We start from the raw sequence: 21,371 nt of genomic DNA on the forward strand, positions 1-21,371 counted from the left end.
GTAAGACACACACACACACACACACACACACACACAGGGATACATTCAGGGATACATTACAGAGTTGGGAAAAGGGCAGGACTTGTGTTCCTTCATATCTTCTTTAATAAGAACACATCGCTCTCCTCTTGTTTGAAATGGTGGAGGGTAAACTTTGTCTGACTCCGGCTAACATCTGCTGTTACTTCATGCAGCATGTGGAAACAGACTTAGTGAGTTTATATCCACAAATCAAACATGCCCTCAGGAATAAATAAGGCACTGCATTTAAATTGCGATGGATTTTTTTTTTACTCCTTAATGAGAAAAAGTACAATTTCATTGATTTTTCAGGGTAATAAAACGTGCTTACACTAACACAACTGTTTCTGTCTGATTGAATAACAACTTTTGGTTTAAATTTGCACTAGTTTGAAGAACATTCCTGCGTGAACGCTACAAAGTTAATCAGGGAATTTCTCTTAGCTGATTTTACTGGAACAGAACTTTTCAGATCCTGACAGCTGCAGAAAGTCTTTTTGAAGTCATGTTAGTTCAAGTTGAATCAGCCTCTCTGCTGTCAGTCCACACTTCACACAACGAAAACAGAAGTCTGGGATGAGATGCAGAAGTTCAAGAGGCCGTCATTACTCCAGTCGTTAGTGATGAGTGCTTTATGCAATATGTGCATCAGCGGGAGGTGATCTGCAGGGTCTGGTTTATGATGCATTCAGGCCAAGAGCAGACTGATTTTATGTGTGTGATATCCACTCACTAAATCAAAGAGGCAAAAAGATGCTAATTTTCAACTTTGCTTGAAGTTTAAAAAACGAGTGTCAAATCGACATTTCCAAAGTGGTCAACACATTCACACTCTGCATCAGGGAAGTGATCAGCATCCTTTCATCCGTTTGTAATCAGAACTAGATCACATTGAGATCTGTGTATTCTGGCTTCACACCGCTGTAGCCACCTCTACATCCTTGATACAGTGAAACTGAGACTCAGCTGACACAACAGCTAAATCTGTCCGCCGTAGTTGTTGTGTCCATCAGGGAAATCCTGGTCCTGATCCAAACACGGGACTCCCACCACATCCGTGTCCGGTCCATATCCGGTCTGTTGTGGTCCGGCTCAGTGCTCCCTCGTCTGTCAGCACCCACCGGTTGAGTTTTCAGAACGGAGCACGGAGCAAGACCACCGGACAGCTGGAGTCATGTGACCGAGATTTTCCTGCAGTAATCACTGAATCAAGGATTCTCCTCCTCCTCTCCTCATCCATGTTGTCTTTCTGCTCCTCTGAAAACCTCTGACCTGTAGACTCCAGGCCTGGCTCCGCTCATCATGACTTTGGTTTGTTGTTGTAGTTAAGTGAAATACGATCTGGTGATAACAGAGTGTTTGATTCTGAAAATTCACCGGATGTTTTCATTTTGTTTTGGTGAAACCTGACTTCCTGTCCCGCTCCATCTGCTCTGTTGAGATTGATGCGTCGTGCTCCTGCATCCGGCAAAAATAGAAGTCTTGTGTATCTGACCCGGATGACTCTGACCTGCTGGATCAGAGACTCAGCCGGAACACAACGGAGCAGATCCAGTGGAAGTTAACACATTGACTAGAATAGAAACCGATCAGATCTGGTGCTGTGATGGATCAGAGACGGACCGGACACAGATCTGGTGTAATGTGGCCGTTACAGGTCATTAAACTGGACTCTGGTCAGCCTCAGGGAGCTGTAAGCAGCAGGAGAGTTGATCCAGACACAGTGCATGGAGGAGGAGGAGAGAGTAACCCAGCTGAGAGAGAGTCCAGGTGATGAGATGAACACTGGTACTACAACAGTTCTCTTAAACAAAATCAGCTGTTTATCCTTCTGGTTGACGATAATGATGGTTTAACTTAACAGCTGACTGTACGACCATGGCATCATCACAGAGGCTGACTTCACAGGTATGTGAGTTTCCTGAATTATCTGCTCATTAACAGAGACGAAGACAGATCGACAAGACAACTGTCGAGGATCAAAACCTAAGTATAATTAAAACCGTGTGCACCAATAAACGATGATTGGAGTTGTGATAATGAGGTAGCTTTGGAAAGAGAAACACGTGGAGTCTTCTTCAGTCCTGAGGAGATTTGTTGATGTTTTTGGTACACACTGAAGAGGTCAAAACTTCCTGGGATTCTTCTAATGACAAAACTGTAAACTAGCAAAGGAAGAGAAAAACTCAGTGGGAGTGGGCTGTGGGGTTCAGAGCTGAGGAGCTGGAGGAGAGGCATGCACCAGAGTTGAACAGGGGCTAGATTTGGCAAGGACTTGCCTCTCTGTATGGGGCATGAGCTCTACCAACTGAGCTAAACCAGAGACTTAACTGGGTTTGGATTTCCAAGCCAACAAAATCGTGGAGCTGACAGACTGGTGGTCGACAGATTTAGAGCCAGAGCCAGAGCTAAGGAGTGAGTCAAAGATGCTGCGGCGTTCCCAGAAGGGCCACCCAGTAGGTTGTGTTTCTATCATCCTCGTGACGAGAATCTTAACGATCATGAAACCACAGAAGACTTCCTGAAGCACAGAATTCATTGATTCACTCGCTACATGTGGGCTGATCAGAACCTGTAGGTTAGCCGTGTAAACTTGACGTTGGCTAATGAGATGGCTGAGGAAGATACGCCGTATAAGACTCCTTATACCTTTGTTTTGTCATCTAAAAAGCAAGCTGCATCCTGTACGCCAGTGTGACCAATATACCAGAGAGGTGGCTCTCAAACAAGCAAGCTACCCCTTCAGTGCGCATAGCATGCTGGAAACTAAGCGCGGCAAATCTTTTTAAAGCTTTTCTCCCTCAGTACACTTTCATGATGCATCTGTTACAAGTGGAGGGGGGGAGTGCCGGTCTCAAAGACTGAGCTTAAATTGCTGCTTGCATGATGACAAACACAGATGGGACTAGAAAGAGCTCCACAGCTGCACAGAAACTGCACGTTGCTGTATGCAGTGATCACAAGTCTTCATGAAGAATGAGAGCTCAAACCCTTTAAAAAACAGGCTGCATCATAGTGCGTCTGAATGTGCATTTCAACCTAGAGTTCCAGGGTCTTTTAGCCCCAGAACTACTTTACCCGGAACTAAAAGGTTCCTGTGCCCCCATTGTTGTCTGCGTTTCAACCATGGGCTGAAGTCCAGGGTAGATCTGGCCAGTGACGTATGGAGAAAAGAAAAGTAAATACACTACACCACCAGACCAGTAGAGGGCAGTAAAACAAAGAGGAATGCCATTCATCACAGATGGATTCACTAAATCAACACGTGAGAGGAGATAAGCACAAGTAGCAAATCAATAACTCAAAAAGCCGTGGCAGAGATCGGCCGGTGTTTCGGTTTAAACAGCGACCCTGTTAACTGGAGACTCTCAGCCGGATGCATCCCTCATAAACGTCTTTAGACGATCATTAAATACCTGATGAGGATATTTTGAAATCTTAATAAAAACTAAACTAGTTTGCATTCCCAGGAACTCCCTCTGTGTTTCAACAGCTGTGTAAACTCCACAAACACTGACACGTTCAGCTGAAGGTCTCCAGTTTACAGGGTCACTTTTAAAACCGTAACACCGGGAGAGACACATTCACGGTGGACTGAGAGAAGACTACTGTTACAAGCTGCTAAATCAAGAGAATCACAGCTTCTTCTTTTGAAAAGTACACACACATACAAAAAAGATAGAACAATTAAAAACTAATGAAAGAAAGAGAAATCAAGTGAATCACAGATGTGTGTGATGTTATTGTGGACGGAGGGAGGAATAAAAACACTGAGGTTAATCTACCAATCAGACACGTTCAGCATTGCAGTCACTGGCCCCTGAAAGTCCCGGGACCTTTGAAAAGTACCACCCCCCTAGCAGGGGCTTTTTAGGGGGGAGATTATCTACCCCTGAACTATATTTAGACCCTGGGTCCAATGGTCAAAAAATGCCTAGATACCCTGTTAACAGTGGATAAGTGACGAGTGGAAAAATGTGTATGAGGGTGATCATGTTGTTAGAAGAGAAGAACTCTTGATTTATAGAAATACAGTATGTTTGATGGAGTACAGACCATGTGTTTGAAACACAAGAACACAACAACAGAAAGAAGAGTTGTGTATTTATTTACAGCATGTCAAACTGTCTCTTTGGATCAACATGCAGATTTTGCTGACACTGTCCAGGTCAGATTTTAGATTAAAGATTCTGCAGAGGTCAAAGAGCAGCGGCAGAGGAGGAGGTCAGAGGTCAGGGACAGGTGCTACAGTCAGTATGGACTGTTGTCTCATGTCGCTGTAATGGATCAGTAAACCTCTGACTCATCGGAGACAGAAATATCTGCTAACTAACTAAAGTTGTAACAAACTCTGCACGTCACAGCAGGAGCAGCGCTCAATCTCACTCTCAGTCTCACTCTCTCTGCTGTGGAGAAATGAAGCCCTGCCTCCACCAGCTGTGTTTGTCCTTTCAGGGGAATTAAACAGAGTAACATTAATTCTTCCCGAAAGCCTTCTTAATTAATTAAGCTTAATTAATCCTTAATCACAGGAGCAGTCTCACTGTAAACATGAGGGCTCTGTGCCCTGCTGTGGTTCGTGTGGAGACAGATTCAACAACAGACTGTTTATTTTATGTATTTAATATCTCATCATAAAGTCTGGACCTTTACCGTGTCTGTGGCCACAGCTTCTGCTTGTTTTAGTCTTTGGTGGATGATTTTCTGATTCATCAGTACAGTCTGTTATTTCAGGGGTGACATGCAAACAGTCCACATATGAAGCTTTTTAATGTACAGAGACATGAAACACGTAAAAGAGACACAAACTCCAGGCAGGCTGAGCATGTTCAATTGATGAATGACAAACTAATCATCAAAGTCTCACTACTACAGTTTCAGCTTCTTTATCCCAGAGCCTCAGTACCAGAGTCATTCTTTATCCTCCACCAGAGACCTGTCTGCACAAACCATTATGGCTTAATGACCTTTGTTCTCGTGTGATGGAAAGAGCTCGTGATGCAGGCCTCAGATCCACTGTGGTCACCAGCAGTGCATCGCTTCATTAATTACGGCTTCACAATAGTTCCTGAATTAAAGCTGAAAGTGAATAATGTCAGGCTCCTCTGTGTGACCTTTCACTCTGACTCTTTTTAACCTCGGCCCCATGTTCACTGATTTTAGAGGCTAATAACGTCTCCTTTGAAACGCTTTTATTTAGTGTCATTTAGTATTTCACAACAAAAAACTCTTCATGCTTCTTTAAGCAGTGAAACGTATCACTCAACTCACTGAATGTCTTTAAAACAGTGTTTCTTCAGCGTGCTGTTTATCAGCTCCTCTCAGACTCAATCAATCAATCAGACTTTATTTATGAAGCACTTTTCATACGATGGCATTGCAACACAAAGTGCTGTACATAAAAACAACTTAGAATAGAATAAACAAATAGAAAAGAGAGATATAAAAATGAAAATAAAAAGACCCCCCCATCCTAATCCCGAACCTAGCCACAACCCCAAACCCACCCCACAATCTTAAGGTTAAAAACACACACTATACGCAATAATAGTAATAATAACAATAAAATTAAAATAAATAAAAAATAAAAAATAAGTTGCTGAACGAACTGAGGAAACACTGGAGGGTAAAATAAGATGTTAAAACTCAACACAGGAAATTAAACTCACCAAAATAAAATACATTTCTAAGATAATAAAAAAACTAAAATATTAAACCATTAAAAGAAAATAAGATGCTATACTTAAAATAAATAAATAAAAAAGTTACTAAAATTTGAACTAGATAATAAATGAATGAATAAATAAACAAATAAATAATTAAATAGCAATTTACTAAAATTTGAACTAGGTAATAAATGAATAAATTAATTAATTAATAAATAAATAAATAAATAAATAACAATTTACTAAAATTTGAACTAGATAATAAATGAGTAAATAAATGAATAAATAAATCAATAAATCAATAAATAAATAAATAAATAAATAGATACATAAATAAATAAATAAATAAATAAATAGATAAATAAATAAATAAATAGATAGATAGATAGATAGATAGATAGATAGATAGATAGATAGATAGATAGATAGATAGATAGATAGATAGATAGATAGATAGATAGATAGATAGATAGATAGATAGATAACTAAATAAATAAATAAAGTAAGGTGAAATTAAACTATATAAGAATAAAACTCAGTTAAAGTGAGACTAAAAAGGTCGGTCTTGAGTTTGATTTTAAACATGTTGATGCTCTGTGCAGCCCTCAGATCTTCCGGCTGTTCCTCAGACCTGAGGGCCGTGATGATAAGAAGCTGCCTCACCGTGAATCTTCGTTCTAGCTTTTGGTACCATTAAAAGTCCACTACCTGAAGACCTGAGGGCTCTGACATGTACCTGCTAGCAGTGGCTTCACACATTAATACTTACAAGATCGTTTTGATTTTTTCTTCTGATGATGGCGTAGTTTGCATGTTTAGCTCTGAAGAGGAATCAATATTAATGTCAGTCTGTTTCATAAGCAGCTCAAAATGTTCACAGGAGCTGTAATGTTTTGAAAAAGTAGCTCAGCGCTGACATAACTACCGTGTGGCCCGGGATAACACGAGCCAGCCTACTGAGGCAGCAGGAGTCCGGTGCTCTGAGGTCCAGAAACAAAGATGAAAAATAGAGGCCAAGGTGAAAAGACAACTAAAGACATTTTAAATGCAAAAGTTATTATTGAGCACTGATTGCTTATCCAATGATGTATTTCAAATGGTGGTAGAACATAAATACCATTCAGGACCTGCTTTGTGATATCAGGACCACTTAACCCCAAACCTACATTCACCTTCCTCCCTGCACCTTGCATGATTTCACCGTGCACATAGTTCAGTTTGTATGTCAGTTCTACTCTGAATAGTCCGGACTGTGCAGTAATGGGAGCAGAAACCTGACGTGGTGTTCTCTGGATTATGCAGAGTAACAGAAGCTCAGTCTCTGGGTAAAAGATTTTGAAGCTGAACTTTTTAAATGTCACAGTGAGTGCAGACAGGATGAGGGCGAAGCATGCACAGTCTACCCCGAGGCCTCTCAGCCTCTGGGGCTCTGAAGGTTTGCTGCTTGGTAATTAGCTCCCAGTAATTCAATGAAATATACATTTGTTTGGGAATATTCTCCACTAATGCACATCGTAACCTGAAGTGACAAGCACTTCAATGTTTCCCCTGCACTTGTATTTAACTTTGAGTGTCTCTTTGGCTTTAATGCTTCAGTTGATATTGAGCTCACTAACTGCATATTCAAAAGTTTGATTATGTTTCTCAGTTCAGTCCGGTGGATGTGAATAAACCTCTCATACTGGATCATATAACAGTCAGGAAGTCATTGTTTGCTGTTACTGCACCAGTATTCAATATATAAGAAGCATCAGTGAGGCTAAGCTATCACGTCATTCATTACAGCTTGCCAGGTGTCACACCTACCCAAGTGCAGACTGAGATCGTATTTCCTGAGAACTGATTTCATGCTTACCCTAAAACCCCTGTTCCTGCATGCACTTATATTTGCTCTGCTCGTGCTCAAACTTTAAGCTAGCTCTCATGTGTATTGTCGCTGACTCATACTTTCTCCAAGCCCGTTTAATGTGCAAACCCTGCCCTGGCACCGTAGCCGCCCATGCTTATGCTTGGATTTGCCCTGCTTGCACTCAAACTCTATGCTTGCTCTCGGGTAGTTTGTTGCTTTGACGCATTTCTTGCAATCACCCCTACTTTTAATATCCAAACCTGCTTCTGCTCTCAAACACTTCCTGCTTGCACTTAAAGCTGGGGTTGGGAGTCAGATTTAGATCATCTTTTTTTTGTTATACTGGTTTAAATTATCTTTATGTCCCGATGGCAATCAATACATAATGTGTTCTTAAAGAAGAGTGAAAAAAAGCTGCTATCTACAGCTGCAGTAAACCTGGGAAAACACCAACCAATCATCGTTTTGGGGTCCAAAATATGAAACCAATCAAATTCTGTCCTGCCGTTCTGCCTGCCTCCTGCGCGTACATTTCCCCTGCGTGCACCCCCCGTCCCCTGCCTCTGCTTCCCCTGACTCTATTTACTTACCCTCTCGCTCGACCTCAGGCTTGTCCCCTCTGACCCGATGAGGTGCTTTGCTCTTGACTGTAGTCCAGATCAGAGTCTAAAAAGACAGTCAGGTATCATAAGAGCAACACAACAGCAACAGTTAGCCTATTAGCATGAAGAGACTAAGCTGGTGCTGTTTTAGATGGTGCTATATTTCATCACAGATGGATTCACTGAATCAACACGTGAGAGGAGATAAGCACGAGTAGCAAAGACGTTTCAACATGGCTTTAAAATCCTTTTGAACTCAAAAAGCCGTGGCAGAGATTGGCCGGTGTTTCGGTTTAAACAGCGACCCTGTTAACTGGAGACTGTCAGCGGCGGGTGGAATAAAAACACAGTGGTTAGTGTACCAATCAGACACGTTCCACATTGCAGGCCCTGTCCCCCAAAAGCCCCGGGACATTTGCAAAGTACTACCCCCAAGCAGGGGATTATTATGTGAGGGAACAAAATTTTGAACCTGGGACCAGGGGTCAAAGGGCACCTAGTTCCACGGTAAAGTCCCTCCGGACGAAAAACGCCTTTCCTTTTAGAGAGTTAGGAATAAAAAGCAGTTGTTTTATTTGGAACATGTTGTATGCTGGTGAAGAACAACGTTAGCTCATGCTCACTGGCAGCAAAGCAAATGTGAGTGCGAGTAGATATTTAAGTGCAAGGGCAGGTTGTTTTAAGGGAAAGCATTACAAATCTGAATGTCAAATCAATAAGTCATGCTCTCAAATCTAAAGACCACACTCTTAAATAAATAAACAACTCAAATAAATAATTCCAGAAGCACTATCATTTAGTTTCTGCATCTCACGACAAATTCTAATTAAGCTACATGTAGCTTTCTTTCTGCTCTGTATCAGATGGAGATTAAAAAGCCACGGAGTACACACAATGCACAGAGAGAGAGAAGTACAGGGGGTCAAGGGGCCTGGATTTCAATTTCGCCTTCAGGCTTCACAGCATTAATTAATTCTCCAAATGTTGAGCTGTATTGTTCTGAGGTGGAGGCAGACTTCTCAGACGGATGTCTCATAACCAGAGCAAAAACAGCACATAGAAAGTTTGCGAGTGGATAAGTACTGGGGGTGCTTATTCGAATTGACTAACTCATTAAGAAGTTTTTGATTTGCTCACTTGTGGGGTTAAAGGGTCATTTTTGGAAAAGGGTTAGTTTTGGAAAAAGTAGTTCTCCGGTTGTCCTAGAGTATGAAGGAGTTAATATGCTGATGAAGATACTGTGACATGATCAAAAGCGTCAAAAGCATGCTACTAATTTAAGCATGCTTTGTCCGATATCATCCATGACCTTTGAACTATTTAAAGTGCTTGTGAAAGAAAATTGCTCATACAGTATGTTGCATTGTTCCTGATTTTAAGGCAGCATTTTATTCTCTGTTCCTGTGACTCAACAGTACGGCTCTCACATCTGTCAGAAGCAGTTAGTTTCTGTGCTGATCTCTGTTTAGTCAATGCTTTCTGACAGTTTGAACGAAGCAACAGCTCCTGCAAATGTTGCAGCTTTTCATCAGAGGGTTGTAATGGCAAATGGAAGTGTGTCTGTGCACGCGCGCATGTGTGTGATGCACTGTGACCATAAGCAGCGTTTCGGTGCCTGTAGCAGTGTAGATGTAGTAAGTAATTGCTGGTACGTTGGCCTCGATCACATCACTCATTCTCTCGTCTAATCCTGCTGAATTGACACGAAGGCAGGACTTCCTCCCCTTCGTTCTCTGTCTCTCAGGCGTCTAATTGTTTTGCGTTCCTGCTCTCCGTCTCTGCCTCGTTCGATCACAGTCACCGTATCAGTTTCTCCCTCCCCCTCTTCACCCAGCATTAGCACCCACTCACCCACTCTTTTCCTCTGCTGCGCAGAGTGCAGAACAAGATCGGCCTCAGGTCTGCTCGACAGATTGCATGTGGCATTATCACTCTGTTCAAGTCTCTACAATTAACGTACACGCTCGCCTGAATTTCTGCCACTGTGAGGACAATTTATTCGTGGTATACTTTATGTTTCCTCTCTGCTAACCCACACTGAGTCTTCTAACGGTGCACACACACAGTGGCAGACGCACGCACACATCTTGGCCGGCACATGTCAATTCATTTTACTTCACAGCAGGACTCCAATCAGTGCTGTTGGTGTCAGAGCCAAGAGGCAACACAATCTCCAGCCAACCAGAAAGAAAAGTGAGTGAAAATGAAATCTGCTGCTCCTCTCTGCACCTCTGGGCTCTCCCACTTGTTTGTTGCAGTGTTTTGCTAAGAGATAGGTGCATGAATAGACTACCAAACATCTCTGAATTGTAAAGCAAGATATCAGTGTGTTTTTTGTTCATATGTTTGCAGCACCAAAGAGCAGTCCCCTTTTTTTGGAGGGTTACAGTCTGTGTGTCTTATAAGGTGGTGGAGATATGAATATTTGAAACAGTGTGCTGGATTTTTTTGTGCAGTATTTGGTCTTTCATTGACTCTAACTTGGACTTGTAATGACATGTGTCTGATGTCCACTGAACAACATTTACTCAGCAGTTAGGCTTCTGGTCGGTTGCCTGTTACACCAATCAAACATTTCCAACCAGGACAGCATACTGATCAGTGTGCAGAGGGAAGAGTTCAACTCTATGTTGGTCGGATTAAATAGTAAACTTATGTTATATGTATTTACATAAGTATGATGATTTTAGACTTATTTTCTTTATTTCTAATTATTTCCTTACTCTATATTTAAGGTAGGGTTTGGTTAGTACAGGCGTGTTCACTCTGAACTACCCTCAAAGCAGTGCTGGTGTCCTTCTTTGTTGGTGTGTTTGTTTCATTTGGGTTGGGTTGGGTTGGTGTAGGCTTGCTCTGCTTGGTGGATCTAGCTTGATTTAAGGTTGCTTAAAGACATAGCAGTAAAAAAAATAAGACTAGATGAGAAAATGTTCCTGATTCTGATTTTGAGTTCTTGTTTGCTTTGGATAGTTGATTAAGTTTGTAAATTTAATTTAATTTAATTTAATTTAATTTAATTTAATTTAATTTAATTTAATTTAATTTGATTTGATTTGATTTGATTTGATTTGATTCAGTTTGATTCGATTCGATTCAAATGATTTTAATTATTACTTGTTTGTTTTTGTTTGGTTCAGTAAAGTTTGTGTTCATGTGCTTTGGTTTGATATTTCTATTTGTGTTTTGTGTATTCTCTTTGTTTCAGTTGTATTTATGTTGTGTTGGTTTAGTTTGTATTGGTTTAGTATGGTGTGGTTCAGATTGGTTTGATTTGGTATGGTATGGTGTCGTATAGTATGGTTTGGTATGGTATGGTGTAGTATAGTTTGGTTTGGTATGGTATGGTGTCGTATAGTATGGTTTGGTATGGTATGGTGTAGTATAGTTTGGTTTGGTATGGTATGGTGTCGTATAGTTTGGTTTGGTTTGGTATGGTGTAGTATAGTTTGGTTTGGTATGGTATGGTGTAGTATAGTTTGGTTTGGTATGGTATGGTGTAGTATAGTTTGGTTTGGTTTGGTATGGTGTAGTATAGTTTGGTTTGGTATGGTATGGTGTAGTATAGTTTGGTTTGGTATGGTATGGTGTCGTATAGTTTGGTTTGGTATGGTATGGTGTAGTATAGTTTGGTTTGGTATGGTATGGTGTAGTATAGTTTGGTTTGGTATGGTATGGTGTAGTATAGTTTGTTTGGTATGCTATGGTGTAGTATAGTTTGGTTTGGTATGGTATGGTGTAGTATAGTTTGGTTTGGTATGGTATGGTGTAGTATAGTTTGGTTTGGTATGGTATGGTGTAGTATAGTTTGGTTTGGTATGGTATGGTGTAGTATAGTTTGGTTTGGTATGGTATGGTGTAGTATAGTTTGTTTGGTATGGTATGGTGTAGTATAGTTTGGTTTGGTATGGTATAGTGTAGTATAGTTTGGTTTGGTTCGGTTTGGTTAGGCATGGTGTTATTTGATTTGGCTTTGTTTGGTTTAGTATGATTTGGATTATATTGGCTTAGTATGGTCTGTATTAGATTGGTTTGATTTGGTTGGTTTGGTATGGTTTTGTTTGGTTTGGTTTGGGTTTGTTTGGTTTGGGTTTGTTTGGTTTGGGTTTGGTTTGGTTTGGGTTTGTCTGGTTTGGTTTGTATTGGTTTGGGTTTGATTTGGGTTGGATGGGGATGATTCCTTTCAGTCTGGTTTGGTTTGGTTTGGTTTAGACTGATTTGATTTGGTTTGGTTTATTATGGTTTGGTTTAGTTTAGTATGGTTTGTTTCAGTCTGGTTTGTTTTGGTTGAGTATGGGTCGGGTCAGTATAGTTTGATTTAGTATGGTTTGGTTTGGATTGGTAGGGTTTGGTTCAGTTTGGTTTGGTTTGGTTTTGTGTGGTTTTGTTTGATTGGTTTGGTTTGGTTTGGTTTGGTTCTAATTTAGTATGATTTGGTATGATTTAGTTTGGTTTGGGTATTGGTTTGGGTTGGTTTGGTAGGGTTTGGTTCAGTTTGGTTTGGTTTGGTTTTGTATGGTTTTGTTTGATTGGTTTGGTTTGGTTTGGTTTGGTTCTAATTTAGTATGATTTGGTATGATTTAGTTTGGGTATTGGTTTGGGTTGGTTTAGTTTGGTTTATTATGGTTTGGTTTGGTTTAGTTTAGTTTGGTTTGGTTTGGTTTGGTTTGGTTTAGTTTGGTCTAGTTTGGTTTGGTTTAGTTTGGTTTGGTTTGGTTTGGTTTGGTTTGGTTTAGTTTAGTTTGGTTTGGTTTGGTTTGGTTTGGTTTGGTTTGGTTTGGTTTGGTTTGGTTTAGTTTGGTTTGGTTTGGTCTGGTCTGGTTTGGTTTAGTATAGTGTGGTTCAGACTGGTTTAGTCTGGTTTGGTTTGGATTAGTTTGTGCTGGTTTGGTGTAGTAAAGTTTGGTTCAGACTGGTTTTATCTGGTTTGGTTCTGTTAGATTGGATTATGGGCGTGTCCTCTTACTCCATGCCCTGACTGTTTGATACAAACAGTGTATGGAGACAGATTAATACAGTTTGTTCCAACATGCATTCTGATCTGATGAGGGCCAGCTCAGTTACAGTGCATGTATAATCCTGATAATTGCACTGTATACACATGAGTACATCCTTTATCACACCATCCCTCTCTTTGCAAACACAAACACACACACACACACACACACACACACATTAGCACTCAAACACACCATAACAGTGGCAGGTTGAGCACTGTGTATCTGCCAGAGAGTGCAACGCCTGCTGTGTTGCAGCAGCAAATAATTACACACTCAAGTGGTTTATATACACCACTAGATGTGTTTGTGTGTGTGAATGTGTGTGTGTACATATGCTGCATCTCACACATCCTGAGTAAAGGATGTGTCTTGATGTGAGAGTGCCTCAGGTCCAGATAGCAGAGTGACGTCTCATTTGAATTCATGCACTGTAGTCGTGTTTGTGTGTTCAGAGCTGATGCTTTCTCACACGGACTGGAACTGTTAGCAGCAACCATCTCGCCTGTTGTGACAAAGCACAGAGCGAGCACTTATTCCAGAGAACAAAGGAAATCACACTCACAGAAATACATTGAAATACCTTTTTTAATGATAGTCAGCAGTGGGGAGGGGAGACATTGTTCCAGCGCTTCGCTTCCATCAGCATTTACACGACTTTTTCTGCTTGCTTTGTTCTTCCTGTCTACCTGTCTCATCTTGGTTATGAAGTTTTAAAACAACACAAAGATGTTTCAGCGTTTAGCTGTCATAAGATTCTTTTAAAGGGAGACAAACTTTCTCTGTGTCTTTGTCTGAGTTCATTTTCTCAGTTTTACATTAACACAGTCAGAGTGTCCCTGCTCTATCACTGACTCACACAACATGAAAGAGAGGATTAAAATGGTTCTGGATCAATACAGCCAGTCTGTACCTACTCACAGACTCAGGTGGTGATGTTAGAGCGTTGAGTTAAATCAGGTGTGTTTGTGCAGCTCTTAATCCCAGTTACACTCTCAGCAGGCCTCAAAGGGCTACATTAACACACACACACACAAACACACACACACGCACCTGCCTAAGTGGACAAGAGAACAAATCTCCTCAAAACACAACCCAAGGGGAAGAAACCTTGAGAGGGATTACAGCAGACAAAGCCCGCTCCAGGGTTAACAGGGAGCGATCAGCAGATTACATGGCTGAGAATCAGTGACACAGGCCGACATTAGCAAATGTAACATAAAAAGGCAAGAACATCAGTCCCAGGAGGGGGTGGGGGTGACGCCCATCACAACCGCCTCATAGTAAAAGCTAAGTTTTTTTGACCGGAGGGACTTTGCCCCTGAACCGGAGGAACCAGGGTCTAAATTTAGTTCAGGGGTAGATAATCTCCCCCCCTAAAAAGCCCCTGCTAGGGGGGTAGTACTTTTCAAAGGTCCCGGGACTTTCGGGGTGCAGGGCTGCCACGGCTTTTTGAGTTCAAAAGGATTTACTCGAGCTTATCTCCTCTCACGTGTTGATTCAGTGAATCCATCTGTGATGAAATATAGCACCATCTAAAACAGAGCCAGCTGAGTCTCTTCATGCTAACAGGCTAACTGTTGTGTTGCTCATAATGATACCTGCCTGTTCAGCTGCTTCTATGGTGTCATATGCAATGAATGGCATTCCCCTTGGTTTTACTGCCCTCTACTGGTCTGGTGGTGTAGTGCATTTATTTTTTATTTCCTCCATACGTCACTGGCCTGATTTGCACAATCTAACCGGGACTTCAGCCCGCAGTCTAAAGGCAGACAACAATGGGGGCACAGGAACCTTTTAGTTCAGGGTAAAGTAGTTCTGAGGGCTAAAAGACCCCGGAACACTTGGTGGAAATGCACCTTAAGGCTTGCAGTCATTTGGGGTATCACAGTAAAGAGGTTTTTGTCCATAGACCTTTATGGAGTGGGTTATTTTATTACTTTTTCAGTTTTTAGTATAAGAACCTCTATAAATGCTCTGGTGAATTGTCTGAGCCAGCAGCCATGAAACAGGCTTTCAAGGCCGTAATGAATCTTTGGGGTCAAATGTACCCAATCAGAATCCTCCCACTAGTAGTTCTTGTTTTTTCCCTGACAGGCTCAGCTCATCATTCTCTGTCTTACAGAAAGGATTCTTTTCTTTTGCATCTTTTTGTTGATGAGGAAAATGCTCATTATAGATTGAAACAGCCATTACATTGCTCGACTAACAAAATATGGTTACACTACACTTCAGAACACCAAACGTTGGTTTCAGCCTGGCCCTGCACTGCCACAGTCCTCAGCTGTTTCCTCTGGTTCAAATGAATACAGCTGAACATTCAGGACAGCTAAAACGCTGTCACGAGCGTCACCCTGCAAAACAACCGCTGCACCCTTTTCCCTTTCAGAATGCTTTTTATGTTGCAGGCACTAAAGGTGTATCCAAGCTGAAGTGGTCTGTACTTTTTCTAACCACGTTAAATGAGGGAGCTGGCGCTGGGTGGTTTGGCGGTTTTGCAGAGAGCTTTGGAACAGTTTTCATTTTTCATGCTTACAGTATCTCAGAAAGATCAGCAAAAGATTGGAGCTGTTGAAGCACTCCCTCTTAGCAGCTCCAGGCCCGCGTCATGAAGCTGAGTGTGTTGTTTTCTGTGTTCTCAGGTATTTACCAGTTCAGAGTCGCAGAGTCGTCCAAGTCCGGCACTCCAGTCGGGAGGATTAAAGCCACTGACAGAGACATCGGGAAGAACGCCGAGATGTACTTTACCATCGTCAGTGGAGACGGCATGGACATGTTTGACATCTCTACAGACAAAGACACCCAGGAGGGAGTCATCACCGTCAGCAAGGTCAGCTGGGGAAGGACTGTGGGCTGATAGATCACATTAATAAACTATATTAATTGAAAAGGGCATTTTAAGAGGGTGAAAGATGTCTTCAATCAAATGTAATATTAGATTAACAAGGAGAGAGAACAGCAGCAAACATTCTGTCCATAGAAAAGTCAAAGTCCATCTGTTGCACGCTGTGTGAAACCTGATGCCCACCTTCTGATGGAGCTGTCTGTTAATTATCTTTGTATTTTTCTCACGGCTTTAGTAAAATCAAATTAATTCTAAAGCAGTGATTCAGCAGATCCCACACTTTCTGCTCATAAGGACCCTGCCCACGTAGTCTGTTTTGCACGTACTGTTAAATATGCAAAGCTTGGGCATGCTTGACAGATGAAAGAAACCAAATTAAACTTATTCATCTTTACCTTCACAACCCCCCGTCCCAGCCTCTGCAGCAGGCGCTAATACGCAGGACTGGAGCTTTTTATGCTGCTGGATTTAAAAAAAAAAAAAAAAAGAATCCCAGTGTCCTCACAGAGTGCCTGTTTACTGATGTGGAATCACAATTGATATTTAGACACTCTTTTGTTCATGTCTGGAAGCTTCAACAAAGAAGTAATGATATTTTGTCAGCAGGATGCGAGCTGAGGATTCTTTTACAGAAGTAAAAACAGCGCACATACAGCTGCTGACGGAAATCTGGAGCTTTGTTGCAGCGCTGTGGAGAAGCAGATTTCATCAACACTTTCATTTTTGAAAAACTATTATCATTCGTCATCAGATTGAGTCTGTCAGCAGCTTTCTATCACGTTTTTATTAATGTCAGAGCTTTCCCTGTAACAGCATGTGCAGTTCTTCTCCCTCCTTTGTCATCCAGACAATCAGCAGCACGGTGCAGTAAAAGAGACGTACCTTACCTCACAGAGAGCCGGCCTCTTATTCTGCTCAGCTATTCAATTACATGTTAAACCAAACCATATATTGCTGCAGTATATGTAATTGTGGTGTTCAGCATGGTGTCAAAGCTGTTTTGACTCCATCGTTTTACAACACATAAACTCACCCGCTCAGTTATTACATGGAGTAGAAGTGCTGTCTCTTTTTAAAATGTAAGATTACTACGTGTTGAGACCAAGTGGCAACCTACGGTCTCAAAATATGAAGCCCATGCTGAAATGTAATAAACTGCAGTTCATGGAGCGTCCACATAGGCTGGCTGCAGAAACACCAGAAACCACATACACACCCATTAAAATAAGACGATCCTTCCAGCAGAAATAAACATGTTTACAGCCTGGTTCAAAAAATGGCTTGGGTCTATGTCTATCATCACACACTGTACGGGGTGAATTTTTTTAAAACACAATGTTTCAGAAGGGCTGCACGGTGGTGCAGTGGGTAGCACTGGTGCCTCACAGCTAGAAGGTTCCTGGTTCGAATCCCCGGTTGGGCAGGTGCCTTTCTGTGTGGAGTTTGCATGTTCTCCCCGTGCATGCGTGGGTTCTCACCGGGTTCTCCGGCTTCCTCCCACAGTCCAAAAACATGCTCACCAGGTTAATTGGTCACTCTAAATTGCCCGTAGGTGTGAGTGTGTGCGTGAATGGTTGTCTGTCTCTCTATGTTAGCCCTGTGATGGGTTGGCGACCTGTCCAGGGTGTACCCTGCCTTCCGCCCAAAGCCAGCTGGGATAGGCTCCAGCCCCCCGTGACCCCTAATGGGATAAGCGGTCAAGATAATGGATGGATGTTTCAGAAGATATTAAGGTTACGAGGTTTGCCCAAATAAGGACATGACTGACTTGATACCTTATGAGTATTTACCGGCATGTATAAGATCAGACTAGGTTGAGACAAAATATAGTATCCATCATGTTGTTTAAATGAGTGTTTAATCACTTGAATATAAAATCACTCTGTTTTTGTTACCTTAGAATGAGACTTTTATCAATCAATCAATCAATCAATCAATCAATCAATCAATCAATCAATCAATCAATCAATCAATCAATCAATCAATCAACCAATTAACCAATCAATCAACCAATCAATCAATCAATCAATCAATCAATCAATCAATCAATCAATCAATCAATCAATCAACCAATTAACCAATCAATCAACCAATCAATCAACCAATTAACCAATCAATCAATCAATCAATCAATCAATCAATCAACCAGTCAGGCTTTATTTATAAGCACTTTTCATACAATGACATAGAATAAATGAAATAGAATGAATTTAAAAAAAGAAAGAAAGATATATATAGAAATAAAAAGACCACCCCATCCTAATCCCAACCCCAGCCCTCCTCCAAACCCACCCACAATCCTAAGGTTAAGAACCTGACATATGCAACAATAATAGTACTAATGAATGTTTGTTCAAAGGAAGATGTTTGGAAATAACTCCATCACCTCCACAGAAATGATCCTTCACACTCCGTCCTCTTTGTCTCTGTGCCTCTGCAGCCGCTGGACTTTGAGAAGAAGCCGTCGTACACGGTGGAGATCCAGGTCCAGAACACCCAGCTGGACCCCCGCTTCATGTCAGCCGGCTCCAAAGACATGGCCACGGTCCGGATCGGCGTGGAGGACGTGGACGAGCCGCCGCTGTTCGACAAAGCCAGCTACCTGATGGAGGTGAAGGAAGACGCTGCGGTGGGCGTGGCCGTGGGTTCGGTCAGCGCCATGGACCCTGATGGAGCTCGCAGCATGGTCAAGTAAGACTAAACCTCCGTCTGATTGGTGAACTTCTCAGTGTAAAGGCACTTTCACTTTTGAGTTTGGTTCTCAACCACAAAGAAAAGATCTGAAAGTTTCTGACGCCTGTATCAGAATTTATTACCTTGACATCAGGTCTTAAACCTCTAGTCTCTTCACCATTTGAGAGTTTGTGTTGGAATCTAAAGCTATCATGGAATCAGTGGGCCTCTGTCTGCAGTGCAGGGCTCTTCTATTTAAACATATTCATATCTTGCGAGTCTGTACTTCTGTTTTAGAAACCTCAGCAGAACTCCTCTGAAGTTGGATGAAGTTTGACTTTAAATGGACCTCTGCTCTGTGAAGGAGCATGATGAGTTCCTATAGGAGAGGGGGAACAGAGGGGTATATATGAAGTGCGGGTCGGTTTAAAGACAGGCGGTCGAGTAATCAGTGTTAAAATGATAAACCAAGCCATCAGTGTGAAAACTGCTGAGTGCATCCACAACACAGAGCTGCACCTACGGGCTGTATTTAAACCTCCTCTCTGCAGCACTGTTCATTACTGGGACTCTGTATTAGGATACTTTGAGCTCTGCTGCTCTCCTGTTGGTAATTGTCCATTACTCAAACGTCATGAGTACATCCTGGGAATTTCCTGATGTTTACGAAATAGCAGTCCTGAAGCCCTCTGTAATTTGCTCTGCTGCGGCGGGTATTGATCAGGAGGAGCAGGACTGTTAGAATAAGTTCAAACTTTCCTGAACTTTCCTGAAGGCCAATTTGAGTCAAAGAAACAAAGAAGAGGACAGAGGGATGATAGGAAATGTGTGTGATGTAAAGAGGGAGAGGTGAAGGATGAAACGGGTGGATGGAGGTGTGACAGCAGTGTGAGTGTGTGCAGACTGGAACTGAGCTCTTACTTCTGCACATTTAAAGCAGCCAACTGATGAGGAACATATTCCAATTAAAACAAGCATGGGAGCATGGAGTGCTCTTAAAATGATGTGTCACAGGGGGCACACACACACGCACACACACTCAAACTCTATCCCAATTATCCTTGTGTTTGGGCCTTTGTTTCTGTGACTGTATCATCTATTATTTTACTGTTGAGTGCTTTCTAATTATGATGGAGCCTGGATGCTCTCAGACAATATTTGCTTTCATATTCATCTTCCTCCCTATGGAAATCAATCATTAAGATTGAATGGTACATAATTAAAAGCTGATAATAGTGTGATGTGATAGTGCGGTGGCGAAACCAGCCTTGATGCACGCTCCCTGGATGTTCATATGCGGCTCTTGTTCACGCAGCAGTTTGCCTCCTCTTTGACAGGCAGAAGCAGAGGCATCGCACTTCCATTATCTGTAGAGTGCTGTGAAGCTGCGAATAGCTGCATTCAGCAACTCGTTCAAAAATAGAGAATGCTCTGTGAGCAGTCCGCAGACAGAGGAAGAGATTTTCAAGTAGCTGTGATGTTTTAAAAAAGGCTACAGTGAGATTGAAAAGGAGGAGAGGACAGACTGCAGCAGCTTCCAGCAACCTCTATTATGTGATTCCACTTGTTACAATATAAGCGCTCCCTGTCATCTAACCTTACACATCATAGTTTAAGAGCAACTTTTTAGGGTCAGACTTCACTTCAGCTTTTCAAACAGATGAAGGAGGAGTGAATGTTAACCTCAGGATTTAACCTACCTGAACCCTCAGAGAACTGTGAAATAACCACGACCTCCTGACAGCCTGGAATGTCATGGCGGTGACACGTTCTCTGATAAAATCACACATCAGCTCCACAGAAACAATGTGGATCCCAAAGTGAAACTCAGAGGAGGAGAATACCTCTGAATCAAAAGGTTGACGGGTGAAAGGGTCGAGGCTGAGTTCAGAGACCAAAGCTGCTTGGTTAGGGTCAAGAAAAATAGTGCTGTTTAGGTTAAACTCATCAGCTATAACATCAATCAATCAATCAATCAATCAATCAATCAATCAATCAATCAATCAATCAATCAATCAATCAATCAATCAATCAATCAATCTTTATTTGTATAGCGCCAAATCACAACAAACGTTATCTCATGACTCTTTTACAAACAGAGCAGGTCTAGACCACTCTATGTCAAATTATGAACAGAGACCCAACACCAAGACAGGATAAGACTCAGTCTGACCCCACCTTAATCCACCATGAGCATTGCACCTCACAGTATTTAGCTAGTTACAGCGGAGAGGACAAACTTCCTTTAACAGGCAGAAACCTCGAGCAGAACCAGACTCATGTTAGACACACATCTGCTGAGACCTAGTTGGGTCTGGAAAGAGGGATAGAGGAGAATAAGAGAGAGAGGGAGCGGTGATAGTGATGAGATGAGTAGTAGTAGCTGTTGCTGCTGGAGTCCAGCACGTCCGTATCAGCTGGAGTCTGGAATGTCCACAGCAGGAGGACGTCTACGGCAGCTCAGAGGAACCTACGAGACAAGGGAGCTCAGGGACTCCAGAAAGGTCTATGGTTAGTAACTTTAATGGGACAGGGAGAGTTAAAGTAAGTGATGAGGGGGTTGGGGGGAAGGGGGTGAGACATGATCCCAGTGTGTCAGTCTAAGCCTATAGCAGCATAACTAAGAGCTGGTCCAAGCCTGAGCCAGCTCTAACTATAAGCTTCATCAAACAGGACCGCTGACAGCTGAAGGGACTAACAGTGATTATCTCTCTGATGTGT

The 21,371-nt window shown here is 41.9% G+C and overlaps 1 protein-coding gene across 2 annotated transcripts in view; it reads left to right on the plus strand.

Annotated features, from left to right (window-relative positions):
- LOC117826229 (cadherin-6-like) overlaps positions 1–21,371 on the plus strand; it is an 86,793-nt gene that overhangs the window by 32,034 nt on the left and 33,388 nt on the right. For both annotated transcript variants that reach the window (XM_034702156.1, XM_034702155.1), the window contains exons 5-6: positions 15,775–15,962; positions 18,418–18,668. In XM_034702156.1, coding sequence (XP_034558047.1) covers positions 15,775–15,962; positions 18,418–18,668 — 439 coding nt within the window. The remainder of the gene's footprint in view (positions 1–15,774; positions 15,963–18,417; positions 18,669–21,371) is intronic.

Source organism: Notolabrus celidotus, chromosome 15 (assembly GCF_009762535.1).
Source record: "Notolabrus celidotus isolate fNotCel1 chromosome 15, fNotCel1.pri, whole genome shotgun sequence".
Classification (NCBI taxonomy): Eukaryota; Metazoa; Chordata; class Actinopteri; order Labriformes; family Labridae; genus Notolabrus; species Notolabrus celidotus.